The 17,449-nt window shown below is 43.7% G+C and overlaps 1 protein-coding gene across 2 annotated transcripts in view; it reads left to right on the top strand.

The window, feature by feature from the left end:
• The window catches only part of COL4A2 (collagen type IV alpha 2 chain), a 711,921-nt gene that overhangs the window by 533,160 nt on the left and 161,312 nt on the right, over window positions 1-17,449 (top strand). For both annotated transcript variants that reach the window (XM_063953175.1, XM_063953174.1), the window contains 5 exons: window positions 161-196; window positions 286-348; window positions 9,496-9,531; window positions 15,264-15,305; window positions 17,080-17,127. In XM_063953175.1, the coding sequence (XP_063809245.1) occupies window positions 161-196; window positions 286-348; window positions 9,496-9,531; window positions 15,264-15,305; window positions 17,080-17,127 (225 nt within the window). The remainder of the gene's footprint in view (window positions 1-160; window positions 197-285; window positions 349-9,495; window positions 9,532-15,263; window positions 15,306-17,079; window positions 17,128-17,449) is intronic.

Below are 17,449 nucleotides of genomic sequence, written 5' to 3'. Positions count from 1 at the left end.
CTATTCTAGATTAGGCCTATGATTCAAATGATTATTGAAGCAAGGATATCACTAAGTACTGAATATAACGGAGTCCATAACCACTTACTTCCACAGGAATATTGGGGTCACTATTGTATCACATAACCATTGTCAACATTTTTGCTGTTTCTTCTTGTAGGGGGATCCTGGCGATCCTGGATATATTGGACACCCAGTAAGTATATGCATACTGTATATTGTATTACATTTTCATTTAATGTGATGAACACATGCAACACATTTATTACCTACTGTCATCTGCAGGGTCCAAGTGGTCCTCCTGGAAGAGTGGGGTCTATTGGCCCTATGGGTCCTTCTGGATTTCCTGTAAGTATATTTCCTCAGTTCTGATGGATAATTCTACACAGTATTCTCAAAAAGAATAAGATAAGAATAACTAATCGCTCAAATCCAGTTCTGAAGGCCTGCTAACAATGCATGTTTTCCATTTCTCCTGACTGTTTCACATGCATTTTCATATACTGACTAACATAAGATCTATAGGTGTTACTGATTATTTCACAAGAGATTCTGTGGGGTGTGTCACAATGCTGGTTGCTCCCACAACATAATAACTTTTCTGTAGATGCTATCCGAGGCACAACCAGGGCTGAACTGGCCATCTGGCACTCCTGGCAAATGACAGGCCACCCTGACTCATGGCAGGCCCCCCCGGGAGCTGTGGCCGCTCCCCCTTGACTACTGCGCATGCGCTGAAACGGAGGTGTAGCTTGGTGCCATTGTGGTTCATTATGACCCGTTCGCACGCATCGGATCTTCGTTGCGGTGCCAATGGCTCGGGACTGCAGCTGAGTGGCACCCGCAATGCGCACGCGTGTCATTGCCCGGCAACGGTGGTCACCAGGCAGCGACGCAGCCAGCGCAGAAAGTGATCGCAGCGCCGATCACATGAAGACTGACAGGCGGGAGGCATTCTGGGGCATCAACTGACTGTTTTCAAGGCGTGGTGAGGTGAACGCAGGCGGATTCAGGCGTTTGGAGGGCGGATGTTTGACGTCAATCCCGGGACCTTCGTCGCTGGATCCGTCGCACAGGGTATGTAAGTCTTACCCTGGTCTTGTTTTGCAGGAAACTTTTTTAGCATAGCAGGGCTGCACAAGCGATCGCAGCCCTGCCATGCTAAAATACACTCCCACATAGGCGGCGTCAAGTTGATCGCACGAGCAGCAAAAAGTTGCTACGTGCGATCAACTCGGAATGAGGGCCATGGTGCCCGGAGCAAGGGTATGTTTCGGCGCCCCCCTCCCCTGTACTGAATTGGGTGCATGTTACATTTGAAAAGAAAAAATATTACAAAATCCTAAACTGGTGACAGGGGTGGTTCTAGACCTTGTGGAGCTTAGGGTGAAAGTTTCCTTTGGGCACCCCATGCATAAAATAGGAATAGTGCACGCCGAAGGCGTACAACAAATAGAGGCGCATGGCTTCATGGGGAAAGGGCATGGCCACAGAATAGTACCACTACAGATTACACCGCACAGTAGTGTCCGGTACTCCCATTTTACCACACACAGTAGTGTCCATTATTCACATTACACCACGCGGTAGTACCCCTGATACACTTTACGCCGCACAGTAGAGCTCCTTTTACATGTTACGCCACACAGTAGAGCCCCTTATACGTGTTACACAACACAGTAGAGCTGCTTATACATGTTATGCCACAGTAGAGCCGCTTATATATGTTACACAGCAGTAGAGCCGTTTATACACGTTATGCCACAGTAGAGCCGCTTATACATGTTACTTTGCAGCTTCTAATGCAGAGAAATGGTGCTGCAGCAGCAGCTGGGGCATAGAGAGGTGCTACAGCATTAATATAGAGAGAGGTGCTATAGCAGCCGGGCAGAGAGGGGTGCTGCAACAGCTGGGGCAGAGAGAGGTGCTGCAGCAGACAAGGCAGAAAGAGGTGCTGAAGCAGCCGGGAGCAGAAACAGGTGCTGCAGCAGCCGGGGACAGAGTGAGGTGCTGCAGCAGCTGGGGTAGAAAGAGGTGCTGCAGCAGCGGGGGCAGAGAGTGGCGTATCAGGACAGAAGTAACCCTGCTGCACATCTACAAGCAGACCGTGAGACATATAAAGAGGGCAGGAAGAGCTCTGGCATGTGCTGTCTGTCAGTGTCACCTGCTGTGACCTCAAGCCTGCCCTATTCCCTACCTAGTCTTTGAGCCCGAGTCAGTGTGCGCCCCCTCTGCTCTTCCTCCTCCCGCTCTGCGGCTGCCTGTACAGCGGGTCACGGTATAATGTGCCGAGAGAGAGGGGGGGGGGGCAGGCAGCAGTGCGCCCTCTAACTTTTCCGGCACCCAGAGCTCGAGCTCCACTGGAGCCACCCTCGCTACACCCCTGCGCTGAAATGCCAGTCCCTTGACACATCCATGTCCAGCTAAGCTACTCAGGGGGACATGTACTAAGCAGTGATAAAAGTGGAGAAGAGAGCCAGTGGAGAAGTTGCCCATGGCAACCAATCAGCATTGACGTAACATTTATAATTTGCATACTATTTCTCTAACGTCCTAGTGGATGCTGGGACTCCGTCAGGACCATGGGGAATAGCGGGCTCCGCAGGAGACAGGGCACATCTAAATAAAGCTTTTAGGATCACATGGTGCGTACTGGCTCCTCCCCCTATGACCCTCCTCCAAGCCTCAGTTAGGTTTTTGTGCCCGTCCGAGAAGGGTGCAATCTAGGTGGCTCTCCTAAAGAGCTGCTTAGAAAAAGTTTTTTTAGGTTTAAATCTCAGTGAATCCTGCTGGCAACAGGATCACTGCATCGAGGGACTTAGGGGAGAGATTTCCAACTCACCTGCGTGCAGGATGGATTGGAGTCTTAGGCTACTGGACACTTAGCTCCAGAGGGAGTCGGAACACAGGTCCTCCTGGGGTTCGTCCCGGAGCCGCGCCGCCGATCCCCCTTACAGACGCTGAAGACGGAGGTCCGGAAAGCAGGCGGCAGAAGACTCCTCAGTCTTCATGAAGGTAGCGCACAGCACTGCAGCTGTGCGCCATTGTTGCTACACGTCTCACTGATTCAGTCACGGAGGGTGCAGGGCGCTGCTGGGGGCGCCCTGGGCAGCAATATTAAATACCTTTAGTGGCAAAATAAATACATCACATATAGCCATTAAGGCTATATGTATGTATTTAACCCAGGCCAGTTTTCTTAAAACCCGGGAGAAAAGCCCGCCGAAAAAGGGGCGGAGCTTATTCTCCTCAGCACTCAGCGCCATTTTCCTGCTCAGCTCCGCTGGTGAGGAAGGCTCCCAGGACTCTCCCCTGCACTGCACTACAGAAACAGGGTAACAAAGAGAAGGGGGGCATAATTTGGCGATATTGATATATTAAAAGCGCTTATATCAAAAACAACACCTTCTAGGGTTGTTTATATACATTTATAGCGTTTTTGGTGTGTGCTGGCAAACTCTCCCTCTGTCTCCCCAAAGGGCTAAGAGGGTCCTGTCTTCGATTAGAGCATTCCCTGTGTGGCTGCTGTGTGTCGGTACGTGTGTGTCGACATGTATGAGGACGATGTTGGTGTGGAGGCAGAGCAATTGCCGGTAATGGTGATGTCACCCCCTAGGGAGTCGACACCGGAATGGATGGCTTTAGTTATGGAATTACGTGATAATGTTAGCACATTACAAAAGTCAGTTGACGAAATGAGACGGCCGGAAAACCAGTTAGTACCGGCTCAGGCGTCTCAGACACCGTCAGGGGCTGTAAAACGTCCCTTACCTCAGTCAGTCGACACGGGTACCGACACAGATGAATCTAGTGTCGACGGTGAAGAAACAAACGTATTTTCCAATAGGGCCACACGTTATATGATCACGGCAATGAAGGAGGCTTTGCAGATCTCTGATACTGCTGGTACCTCAAAAAGGGGTATTATGTGGGGGGTGAAAAAACTACCTGTAGCTTTTCCAGAATCAGAGGAATTGAATGACGTGTGTGACGAAGCGTGGGTTAACCCAGATAGAAAACTGCTAATTTCCAAGAAGTTATTGGCATTATACCCTTTCCCACCAGAGGTTAGGGCGCGCTGGGAAACACCCCCTAGGGTGGATAAGGCGCTCACACGTTTATCAAAGCAAGTGGCGTTGCCGTCTCCTGATACGGCCGCCCTCAAGGATCCAGAAGATAGGAGGCTGGAAACTACACTGAAGAGTATATACACACATACTGGTGTTATACTGCGACCGGCAGTAGCCTCAGCCTGGATGTGCAGTGCTGGGGTAGTGTGGTTGGATTCTCTGACTGAAAATATTGATACCCTGGATAGGGACAGTATTTTATTGACTCTAGAGCAATTAAAGGATGCTTTTCTTTATATGCGAGATGCTCAGAGGGATATTTGTACTCTAGCATCAAGAGTAAGCGCGATGTCCATATCTGCCAGAAGAAGTTTATGGACGCGACAGTGGTCAGGTGATGCGGATTCCAAAAGGCATATGGAAGTATTGCCATATAAAGGAGAGGAATTATTTGGGGTCGGTCTTTCGGACCTGGTGGCCACGGCAACTGCTGGCAAATCCACTTTTTTACCTCAGACCCCCTCCCAACAGAAAAAGACACCGTCTTTTCAGCCGCAGTCCTTTCGCTCCTATAAAAACAAGCGACCAAAAGGACAGTCTTATCTGCCGCGAGGCAGAGGAAAGGGTAAGAGAGGGCAGCAAGCAGCCCCTGCCCAGGACCAGAAGCCCGCCCCGGGTTCTACAAAGCCATCAGCATGACGCTGGGGCTTTACAAGCGGACTCAGGAGCGGTGGGGGGTCGACTCAAGATTTTCAGCAATCAGTGGGCTCGCTCACAAGTGGACCCGTGGATCCTGCAGATAATATCTCAGGGTTACATGTTGGAGTTCGAAAGGTCTCCCCCTCGCCGGTTCCTAAAGTCTGCTTTACCAACGTCTCCCTCAGAAAGGACGTCGGTTTTGGAAGCCATTCACAAGCTGTATTCTCAGCAGGTGATAGTCAAGGTACCCCTCCTACAACAGGGAAAGGGGTATTATTCCACACTATTTGTGGTACCGAAGCCGGACGGTTCGGTAAGACCTATTCTAAACCTGAAATCCTTGAACCTGTACATACAGAAATTCAAGTTCAAGATGGAGTCACTCAGAGCAGTGATAGCGAATCTGGAAGAAGGGGACTTCATGGTGTCCCTGGACATAAAAGATGCTTATCTGCATGTCCCAATTTACCCCTCACACCAAGGGTATCTCAGGTTCGTGATACAAGACTGTCATTATCAGTTTCAAACGCTGCCGTTTGGTTTGTCCACGGCCCCTCGGGTCTTTACCAAGGTAATGACCGAAATGATGGTTCTTCTACGAAGAAAAGGCGTATTAATTATCCCTTACTTGGACGATCTCCTGATAAGGGCAAAGTCCAGAGAACAGCTGGAAGTCGGTGTAGCACTAACCCAGGTAGTGCTTCAGCAACACGGGTGGATTCTGAATCTTCCAAAATCTCAATTGACCCCGACAACTCGTCTGCTGTTCCTGGGAATGATTCTGGACACGGTTCAGAAAAAGGTGTTTCTCCCGGAGGAGAAAGCAAGGGAGTTATCCGAACTTGTCAGGAACCTCCTAAAACCAGGAACTGTGTCAGTACATAAATGCACAAGAGTCCTGGGAAAGATGGTGGCTTCTTACGAAGCGATTCCATTCGGCAGATTCCATGCACGGACATTTCAGTGGGATCTGCTGGACAAATGGTCCGGATCGCATCTGCACATGCATCAGCGGATAACACTGTCACCAAGAACAAGGTTGTCTCTCCTGTGGTGGTTGCAGAGTGCCCATCTGTTAGAGGGCCGCAGATTCGGCATACAGGACTGGGTCCTGGTGACTACAGATGCCAGCCTACGAGGCTGGGGAGCAGTCACACAGGGAAGAAACTTCCAGGGCGTGTGGTCAAACCTGGAGACGTCCCTTCACATAAATATACTGGAGCTAAGAGCGATCTACAATGCTCTAAGCCTGCCAAAATCGCTGCTTCAGGGTCAGCCGGTGTTGATCCAGTCGGACAACATCACGGCAGTCGCCCACGTAAACCGACAAGGCGGCACGAGAAGCAGAAGAGCAATGACAGAAGCTGCAAGGATTCTGCGCTGGGCGGAGAATCATGTCATAGCACTGTCAGCAGTGTTCATCCCAGGAGTGGACAACTGGGAAGCAGACTTCCTCAGCAGACACGACCTTCACCCGGGAGAGTGGGGACTTCATCCAGAAGTCTTCCACATGATTGTGAACCGTTGGGAAAGACCAAAGGTGGACATGATGGCGTCTCGCCTCAACAAAAAATTGGACAGATATTGCGCCAGGTCAAGAGACCCTCAGGCAATAGCTGTGGACGCTCTGGTAACACCGTGGGTGTACCAGTCAGTGTATGTGTTCCCTCCTCTGCCTCTCATACCAAAGGTACTGAGAATTATACGGAAAAGAGGAGTAAGAACAATACTGGTGGCTCCGGACTGGCCAAGAAGAACTTGGTATCCGGAACTTCAAGAGATGCTCACGGAGGATCCATGGCCTCTACCTCTAAGAAGGGATCTGCTTCAGCAGGGACCTTGTATGTTCCAAGACTTACCGCGTCTGCGTTTGACGGCATGGCGGTTGAACGCCGGATTCTAAAAGAAAAGGGCATTCCAGAGGAAGTTATTCCTACCTTGATTAAGGCTAGAAAGGAAGTGACTGTACAACATTATCACCGCATTTGGCGAAAATATGTTGCGTGGTGTGAGGCCAAAAAGGCTCCAACGGAAGAATTTCAATTGGGTCGATTCTTACATTTCCTGCAAGCAGGATTGTCTATGGGCCTAAAATTGGGGTCCATTAAAGTTCAAATTTCGGCCTTATCAATCTTCTTCCAGAAGGAATTGGCATCAGTGCCTGAAGTACAAACTTTTGTCAAAGGTGTACTACATATACAACCCCCAATAGTGCCTCCAGTGGCACCGTGGGATTTGAACGTAGTTTTGAATTTTCTCAAATCTCATTGGTTTGAGCCTCTAAAATCGGTAGATTTAAAATACCTTACATGGAAGGTAACCATGCTATTGGCCCTGGCTTCAGCCAGGAGAGTTTCAGAGTTGGCGGCTTTATCATACAAAAGCCCATATCTGATTTTCCATTCGGACAGGGCAGAACTGCGGACACGTCCTCATTTTCTCCCTAAGGTGGTTTCGGCTTTTCACTTGAACCAGCCTATTGTGGTGCCTGCGGCTACTAGCGACTTGGAGGACTCCAAGTTACTGGACGTTGTCAGAGCATTAAAAATATATATTTCAAGGACAGCTGGAGTCAGAAAATCTGACTCGTTGTTTATATTGTATGCACCCAACAAGATGGGTGCTCCTGCGTCTAAACAGACGATTGCACGTTGGATCAGTAGCACAATCCAACTTGCACATTCTGTGGCAGGCCTGCCACAGCCTAAATCTGTAAAGGCCCACTCCACAAGGAAAGTGGGCTCATCTTGGGCGGCTGCCCGAGGGGTCTCGGCATTACAACTTTGCCGAGCAGCTACGTGGTCAGGGGAGAACACGTTTGTAAAATTTTACAAATTTGATACTCTGGCTAAGGAGGACCTGGAGTTCTCTCATTCGGTGCTGCAGAGTCATCCGCACTCTCCCGCCCGTTTGGGAGCTTTGGTATAATCCCCATGGTCCTGACGGAGTCCCAGCATCCACTAGGACGTTAGAGAAAATAAGAATTTACTTACCGATAATTCTATTTCTCATAGTCCGTAGTGGATGCTGGGCGCCCATCCCAAGTGCGGATTGTCTGCAATACTTGTACATAGTTATTGTTACAAAGATCGGGTTATTACTATTGTTGTGAGCCATCTTTTCAGAGGCTACTTCGTTTTTTGTTATCATACTGTTAACTGGATTCAGATCACAAGTTGTACGGTGTGATTGGTGTGGCTGGTATGAGTCTTACCCGGGATTCAAGATCCTTCCTTATTGTGTACGCTCGTCCGGGCACAGTACCTAACTGAGGCTTGGAGGAGGGTCATAGGGGGAGGAGCCAGTACGCACCATGTGATCCTAAAAGCTTTATTTAGATGTGCCCTGTCTCCTGCGGAGCCCGCTATTCCCCATGGTCCTGACGGAGTCCCAGCATCCACTACGGACTATGAGAAATAGAATTATCGGTAAGTAAATTCTTATTAAAAGTATCCAGAACAACCGATTGGTTGCCATGGGCAACTTCTCCACTGGCCCGCTTCACTTCTATCACTGCTTAGCATAGTCGTCAGAATGGGGGGGGGGGGCAAGGGGGTAGCATGCCTCCCCAAACATGGCAGAGGCGCAGGCGTGGGGAGGGAGAGCGCTTACCCCCCAGATACTGCGGAGAATGTGACTTCAAAACTCTGGCGCCGCAGCTTGCTGCCCCGTGTCCTGTCCACCTGGCTCTTCACAGAGGCATTACTGGGAGGAGGCGGGGATGTCCCAGCAGGCTCAGCATGGCCACGCCTTCTCCCAGTAATGCATCTGAGAGCCGGCTGGGACAGGAGGACACCGGGCAGCACGCTGCGGTGCCAGATTTTGAAGTCAGATACTCTGCGGTGATCTGGGGGGTAAGTGCTCCCCGCATGGGGTGGGGTGGGGGTGGGGGTAGATAATCGTGGGGGGGAGCGCCAATATTTATTTTTATATATGCCCCCCAACCACAACACGTTCTGTCACCCCTGCTGCTTAGTACATGTCCCCCTTAGTCCTGAGAGGACAAGCCATGAGGAACAAAGCCTTCTAAAGACTACATGCAGGTGCGGTCTCTTAGTCCTGATTTACTTGATCTTTAGCAGAAGTGCTGAGTATAATAAGTAAAGCGTAAAGTTGTCAGTGTTGACAGTGCATTGCACCTGTTGTCTGTAGCTGGTATTGCAGTACATTTATTTACAGTGTTAGTGTTGATAGTGCACTGCCATCTGTCTTCCAGAGCTGATATTGCAGCAGCTCCCAAGAAGTAAACCTATCCTATTGGACAAAAACAAACATTACTTGAAAATAAGACTATTTTCAAGTTATGTCTTTGAACAATCTATCAGATTGTCTTCATTCATCAGAATACTGTATTCAAAATACTCATTTTAAATAACTTTTGATTATTTTTATAAACAAAAGTACGCTACTCTCTCATCTACTCTGCACCTAACATGAAACCACTATCTATAGAAATACTTCAGAGACCCAACTCTTTAAAGAAGCCAGTGTTCTGCCTAAATTGTCTTAATTATTCCTATTAACTCTAGGACTCCTCCCACTTGCCATTTAATTTCGCCACAACCTTATGTCCAAAGTGTAGAAAAGATAGTAAAATACATGTATGTTTGATGATCACCTGACAATAACCTCTAAGGGCCATATCATTTGAGTGGTAAATACATAAGATAAGATATGTACTGTAACTTCTCATTTAACATCTCATGCTATGGCATTGAATTTGTAGGGCTCTCCAGGACCTCCGGGACCACCAGGACCACAAGTAAGGAATAATTATGCTATTGCTGCTTTCTCTTGGTGTCATAGTAACAGATATGAGAACTAAGAATTGATTATAGGATACTTGGAGAGACTGTTTGTGGAGATGTAGGAGGAAAACTTTGGAGAAGTAAACAGCTTACTTACAGAAATGAATGTAAAAGAGCTAAAAGAATGCGCATACAGAGAAAAGTATATGGATAGTAGAAGGCATGAATATACTGACTATAGAACAGCAAAGTTGATGCATGCATGGAGAATTTAAAGCGATAAAAGAAAGTTGGGTTGTAGCAGGATGACAATAGAAGGGACATTGTGTGTAAGAGTTATTGTTATTATAGAGGGGACATACATGTTAAGAAGCAGCAGGGAAGGCAAAAAGGATAGTAGAAGGAAAGTATGCGTGTATGTAGAAGTAGAAGGAAAGTATGTATGTATGTATGTATGTATGTATGTATGGGTGTATGGAGAAGTAGAAGGAAAGTATGTATGTATGGGTGTATAGGTGTATGGAGAAGTAGAAAAGATAGTAGAAGGAAAGTATGTGTATATGGAGAAGTAGAAGGAAAGTTTGTATGTATGTATGTATGTATGTGTGTATAGGTGTATGGAGAAGTAGAAAAGATAGTAGAAGGAAAGTATGTGTATATGGAGAAGTAGAAGGAAAGTATGTATGTATTAGTGTATGGAGAAGTAGAAAGGATAGTAGAAGGAAAGTACAGTATGTGTATATGGAGAAGTAGAAGGAAAGTATGTATTAGTGTATGGTGAAATAGAAGGAAAGTGTGTGTGTGTGTGTGTGTGTGTGTGTGTGTGTGTGTGTGTGTGTGTGTGTGTGTGTGTGTGTGTGTGTGTGGAGAAGTGGAAGGAAACTATGTTTGGGTTTATGGAGAAGTAGAAAGGATAGTCGAAGGAAAGTATGTATGTATGGATTTATAGAGAAGTAGAAAGGAAATTATGTATGGGTGTATGGAAAAGTAGAAGGAAAGTATGTATGTATTAGTGTACGGAGAAGTAGAAAGGATAGTAGAAGGAAAGTATGTGTATATGGAGAAGTAGATGGAAAGTGTGTATGTATTAGTGTATGGAGAAGTAGAAAGGATAGTAGAAGGAAAGTATGTGTGTATGTAGAAGTAGAAGGAAAGTATGTATGTATGTATGTATGTATGTATGTATGTATGTATGTATGTGTGTATAGGTGTATGGAGAAGTAGAAAAGATAGTAGAAGGAAAGTTTGGATGTAAGGAGAAGTAGAAAGTATGTATGTATGTATGTATGTATGTATGTATGGTTGTATGGAGAAGTAGAAGGAAAGTGTGTGTGTGTGTGTGTGTGTGTGTGTGTGTGTGTGTGTGTGTGTGTGTGTGTGTGTGTGTGTGTGTGTGTGTGTGTGTGTGTGTAGAAGGAAACTATGTTTGGGTTTATGGAGAAGTAGAAAGGATAGTCAAAGGAAAGTATGTATGTATGGATTTATAGAGAAGTAGAAAGGAAATTATGTATGGGTGTATGGAAAAGTAGAAAGGATAAGAGAAAGAAAATATGTGTGTATGGAGAAGTAGAAGGGATAGTAGAAGGAAAATATGTAAGTATTGAGAAGTAGAAGGAAAGTATGTATGTATTAGTGTATGGAGAAGTAGAAAGGATAGTAGAAGGAAAGTATGTGTGTATGTAGAGGTAGAAGGAAAGTATGTGTGTGTGTGTGTGTGTGTGTGTGTGTGTGTGTGTGTGTGTGTGTGTGTGTGTGTATGGAGAAGTAGAAAAGATAGTAGAAGGAAAGTTTGGATGTAAGGAGAAATAGAAAGTATGTATGTATGTATGTATGTATGTGTGTGTGAATGGGTGTATGGAGAAGTAGAAGGAAAGTATGTATGTATTAGTGTACGGAGAAGTAGAAAGGATAGTAGAAGGAAAGTATGTGTGTGTGTGTGTGTGTGTGTGTGTGTGTGTGTGTGTGTGTATGTAGAAGTAGAAGGAAAGTATGTATGGGTCTATGAAGAAGTAGAAAGGATAGTATGTATGTATGTATGTATGTATGGGTGTATGGAGAAGTAGAAAGGATAGTCGAAGGAAAGTATGTATGCATGGGTGTATAGAGAAGTAGAAAGGAAATTATGTATATGTATGGGTGTATGGAAAAGTAGAAAGGATAGTAGAAGGGAAATATGTGTGTATGGAGAAGTAGAAGGAAAGAATGTATGTATTAGTGTATGGAGAAGTAGAAAGGGTAGTAGAAGGAAAGTATGTGTATATGGAGAAGTAGAAGCAAAGTTAGTATGTATGTATGTATGTATGGGTATATGGAGAAGTAGAAGGAAAGTATGTATGTATGTATGTATGTATGTATGGGTGTATGGCAATTAGAAAGGATAGTAGATGGAAAGTATGTATGTATGTATGTATGTATGTATGTATGGAGAAGCAGACGGAAAGTATGTATGGGTGTATGGAGAAGTAGAAAGGATAGTAGAAGGAAAGTATGTATGTATGTATGTATGTATGCATGTATGGGTGTATGGAGAAGTAGAAGGAAAGTGTGTGTGTGTGTGTGTGTGTGTGTGTGTGTGTGTGTGTGTGTGTGTGTGTGTGTGTGTGTGTGTGTGTGTGTGTGTAGAGAAGGAAACTGTGTTTGGGTTTATGGAGAAGTAGAAAGGATAGTCGAAGGAAAGTATGTATGTATGGATTTATAGAGAAGTAGAAAGGAAATTATGTATGGGTGTATGGAAAAGTAGAAAGGATAAGAGAAAAAAAATATGTGTATGGAGAAGTAGAAGGGATAGTAGAAGGAAAATATGTGTGTATTGAGAAGTAGAAGGAAAGTATGTATGTATTAGTGTATGGAGAAGTAGAAAGGATAGTAGAAGGAAAGTATGTATGTTTGTATGTATGTATGTATGCATGTATGGGTGTATGGAGAAGTAGAAGGAAAGTGTGTGTGTGTGTGTGTGTGTGTGTGTGTGTGTGTGTGTGTGTGTGTGTGTGTGTGTGTGTGTGTGTAGAAGGAAACTGTGTTTGGGTTTATGGAGAAGTAGAAAGGATAGTCGAAGGAAAGTATGTATGTATGGATTTATAGAGAAGTAGAAAGAAAATTATGTATGGGTGTATGGAAAAGTAGAAAGGATAAGAGAAAGAAAATATGTGTGTATGGAGAAGTAGAAGGGATAGTAGAAGGAAAATATGTGTGTATTGAGAAGTAGAAGGAAAGTATGTATGTATTAGTGTATGGAGAAGTAGAAAGGATAGTAGAAGGAAAGTATGTGTGTATGTAGAAGTAGAAGGAAAGTATGTATGTATGTATGTATGTATGTGTGTATGGGTGTATGGAGAAGTAGAAAAGATAGTAGAAGGACAGTTTGGATGTAAGGAGAAATAGAAAGTATGTATGTATGTATATATATATGTATGTATGTATGTATGTATGTATGTATGAATGGCTGTATGGAGAAGTAAAAGGAAAGTAAGTGTGTGTGTGTGTGTGTGTGTGTGTGTGTGTGTGTGTGTGTGTGTGTGTGTGTGGAGAAGTAGAAGGAAAGTATGTATGGGTTTATGAAGAAGTAGAAAGGATAGTATGTATGTATGTATGTATGTATGTATGTATGCATGCATGGGTGTATGGAGAAGTAGAAAGGATAGTCAAAGGAAAGTATGTATGTATGGGTGTATAGAGAAGTAGAAAGGAAATTATGTATATGTATGGATGTATGGAAAAGTAGAAAGGATTGTCGAAGTAAAGTATGTATGGGTGCATGGCGAAGTAGAAGGAAAGTATGTATGTGTGTATGGAGAAGTAAAAAGGATAGTAGAAAGAAAATATGTGCGTATGGAGAAGTAGACAGGATAGTAGAAGGAAAATATGTGTGTATGGAGAAGTAGAAGGAAAGTATGTATGTATTAGTGTATGGAGAAGTAGAAAGAATAGTAGAAGGAAAGTATGTGTATATGGAGAAGTAGTATGTATGGGTGTATGGCAATTAGAAAGGATAGTAGATGGAAAGTATGTATGTATGTATGTATGTATGGAGAAGCAGAAGGAAAGTATGTATGGGTCTATGGAGAAGTAGAAAGGATAGTCGAAGGAAAGTATGTATGGGTGCATGGTGAAGTATAAGGAAAGCATGTGTGTATGGAGAAGTAGAAAGAACAGTAGAAGGAAAGTATGTGTGTGTATGGAGAAGTAGAAGGAAAGTATGTATGTATGTATGTATGTATGTATGTATGGGTGTACAGGTGTATGGATAAGTATAAGGAAAGTATGTTTGTATGGGTGTATGGAGAAGTAAAAGGAAAGTATGTATGTATGTATGTACTGTATGTATGTATGTATGTATGTATGTATGTATGTATGTGTGTATGGAGAAGTAGAAAGGAAAGTACAGTATGTCTGGGTGTCTGGAGAAGCAAGAAAAAAAGAGAGACATTGTTTCCCACAGCACCCTGAATGATAACAGTAACCAGATATAAATCCCACATAATATTAGAATTCAGAGATATTGGTTACACATATTTGTGCAAATGTGTGAATAAGCCCCAAAGCCGCATCAAGGCGTCTCTGTATATTTGGAGTCCCTAGCGCTATATCTAGGTGCAGGGTGTGGCACCCCTAAACACCAGCATAAGCCAGAGCCCAGGGCAGCATACCAGTGAAAAAACTATAGTGTTAATAAATTAGTATTTAGGAAGCCGAAGCTATAAAGAAGGTGATACAAAAATGAAATGTAATTAAAATAGAGAAATAGTGTTAAAAAATTAATAAGTGAAAAGTGTTCATAGAATGTAAAGGTATGCCACACTAAAGCCATCCAGCTCAGCCAGTCCAGAGGCACCACACCCAACACCTCCGTTACCCCAATCTGAGTCTATGATTAACCAGCAAGGAGCCACATGATAATGGCTCCTTACTACAATATGTCTAAGCTAAGAGATACCTACCTTGGAGCAACCCCATAATGCTCCATGTGGCATGTCAGGGCCTGTACCTCCTCCTAATGCAGGAACCTCTCTGCTTCTCACAACAGACATATATAATGGTAGATGCTCAATCAGCTTAATGATATCATTCAGGTGCTCGGAAGGGAGGGGTATTTCTAAGCAAGAAAAAAAGAGAGACATTGTTTCCCCCAGCACCGTGAATGATAACAGTAACCAGATATAAATCCCACATAATATCAGAATTCAGAGATCTTGGTTGCACATATTTGCGCAAATGTGTGAATAAGCCCCAAAGCCGCATCAAGGCGTCTCTATATATTTGGGGTCCCTTGCGCTATATCTAGGTGCAGGGTGGGGCACCCCAAAACACCAGCATAAGCCAGAAAGCCCAGGGCAGCATACCAGTAAAAAAACGATAGTGTTAATAAATTAGTATTTAGGAAGCCGAAGCTATAAGCTATAAGTTTATGTGGAGAAGTGATAACAAAAGAGATATGGATAATTCATGATTTATATTGGCCACTACTTCTTAGAAGCTAATAAATTATTTGTCAAATTATTTGCCTGCACATATCCTTTAAACAACCAATAATCAAAGTAACCAGCCAATAACTTGACCATTACCGTATTACTCTGGCAATGCAAAGTCTCAGAATCTGGCACAGTTACGCAACGCCAAGCAAAATAAAAACAACTCCATCTGCAATTATTCTTATTACATTTTATTACTAATATGTGTTATTCACTCTCTGTGATTGTGTTTTATTGTGTCTTTAAACCACGTCTCATATTTACACATCTCTTTTTAGGGCAGTAAAGGCATTGGTATTCATGGGATAAAGGGAGAACAGGTAAAGAACAAGCACAATATCTGGTTTGTGTTGGATCGTGGCTCTGATTGTGCTCATATTAACTACTGATTTCATTGTAGGGTCAAAGCAAAGTAAATACAATATAAAAAAATACCTTTTTTTATGCATACAGTATACTGTTTTTGTAAATAATAGAATACACAAAATAATTTAGGCTGCAGAAACCTATTTAAGATATCTAAAGTCCAAAAGTGAATTGACATGTTTCTCATTATCACATGGAAGCCATAATATATATGTATTCCATTCAGTTTGTGTTGAAGTTATGAAAAACAGGTATGATATGAATGTACATGGCTTTCATTGTTATGTATGTCAGTTATTTAAATGATCATTATTTTGTACAAATACAGTAGCACAATACACATTGACATCATCCAGAGCAGAGTGGGCACATCCAATACGGATTGCAGCTCATGAATCCACTATGAACCAGCTATATCACTAAGGCACTGTTTGGCTAATATTCATGAGTGCAGGTGCCTGGTGAATTAATAGTCGGAAATATTCTGATTAGTGATCAGTAAAATAGCTGTCATCATAAGTGTTTTATGAAGAGTGAAAACTCATGTCCTCATATGTGATTAAAACAACAAAGGCACTATTTCTCAACCTATTATGCTTAGCAGTTTCATCTTTTACCTACATGTGTACGGATACTAATGACATGGGGATAGAGTATTTGTTGCAATCAGAGCACAGTGCCTTGTTTTATTATTGGGTAATACGTTTCCATATATCATAACCAATACCTATATTGGGGGTCATTCCGAGTTGATCGCTAGCTGCATTTGTTTGCAGCACAGCGATCAGGCTAAAAAATGGCAGTTCTGCACATGCGTATGTGGCGCAATGCGCACGCGCAACGTACTATTACAATGAACAATGTAGTTTTACACAGGGTCTAGCGATGCATTTCAGTCGCACTGGCTGCCGCAGAGTGATTGACATGAAGTGGGCGTTTCTGGGTGTCAACTGACCGTTCTCAGGGAGTGTGTGGAAAAACGCAGGCGTGCCAGGGAAAATGCAGGCGTGGCTGGGCGAACGAAGGGCATGTTTGTGACGTCAAATCAGGAACTGAATGGTCTGAAGCGATCGCAAGCGCTGAGTAGGTTTTGAGCTTCTCTGAAACTGCACAAATTATTTTTGTAGCCGCTCTGCGATAAAAGTGTTCGCACTTCTACAAAGCTAATATACACTCCCAGAGGGCGGCGGCTTAGTGTTTGCATGGCAGCGAAAATCTGCTAGCGAGCGAACAACTCGGAATGACCCCCATTGTTTTCCAATATGCACAACAGTGTGCTCTACGCTGAGTTAGTATACATACACACAGTATTAAAATGTTAAGTTCATGCCACTTCCAAACAGGTGGGTTTGTATTTTATTGTGCTGTGTTAGACTCAAAGTTGTTGTCCCCATATTTTTGTTATTGGACCAACCTAATGCATTATTTATTCTGCAAAATGTAAGCAGGCCCTCAAACCTGCCACCTTGGTACATAGATTGTAAAAGCTGAATGAATGGTGTCACAGGCAGCAGCAGTCCAGTGTTCATTCTTATTCTCTTTATTGTTCATTTTTTTCAGTAGATTTAACATCTCTATATTCTCTGCATTGTTTCCTTCATATAAGAGCGGTAGATCATTTAATCGCTTATAAGAACAACAGCAATTGCCAGTTACATTTTTGTAGGCAGGAATGTTCTGTTCTGTATCATTCCATTTCTATTTACGTAATACTGTATATTTTTATAGGGTGAACAAGGCCCACCTGGACCTCAATGCACAAACTGCCAAGAGGGGGTAATCACATTATTTCTTCTTTAAATCAAGTATTATTTTATTGCAGTACAGAAAAGACAAAACAGTACAAAAGATAAATATGAAATAAAGTGATGTCAAAAGAAAACATTTGCACAATACTGACATGTACAGTTAGAACAGTACATAGTAATTAAATAGGACTAGAAATACAAAAGGAAAAAAGACCAGTAACATCCATAAGCCAACATTACAAGGAAAGTTTGGCTGCAGGGCTGAGCACAGCGGGGGGACCGGAAAGGTATAACTTATGACGTAGTGGGACATCCCCATGCAGTCCCAAGCAGGTGTGGACCAACGGACT

Source organism: Pseudophryne corroboree, chromosome 2, assembly GCF_028390025.1.
Source record: "Pseudophryne corroboree isolate aPseCor3 chromosome 2, aPseCor3.hap2, whole genome shotgun sequence".
NCBI classification, from domain to species: Eukaryota; Metazoa; Chordata; class Amphibia; order Anura; family Myobatrachidae; genus Pseudophryne; species Pseudophryne corroboree.
Note: the sequence above shows the minus strand (reverse complement) of the source record. Positions and strands in the feature narration are given on the sequence as shown.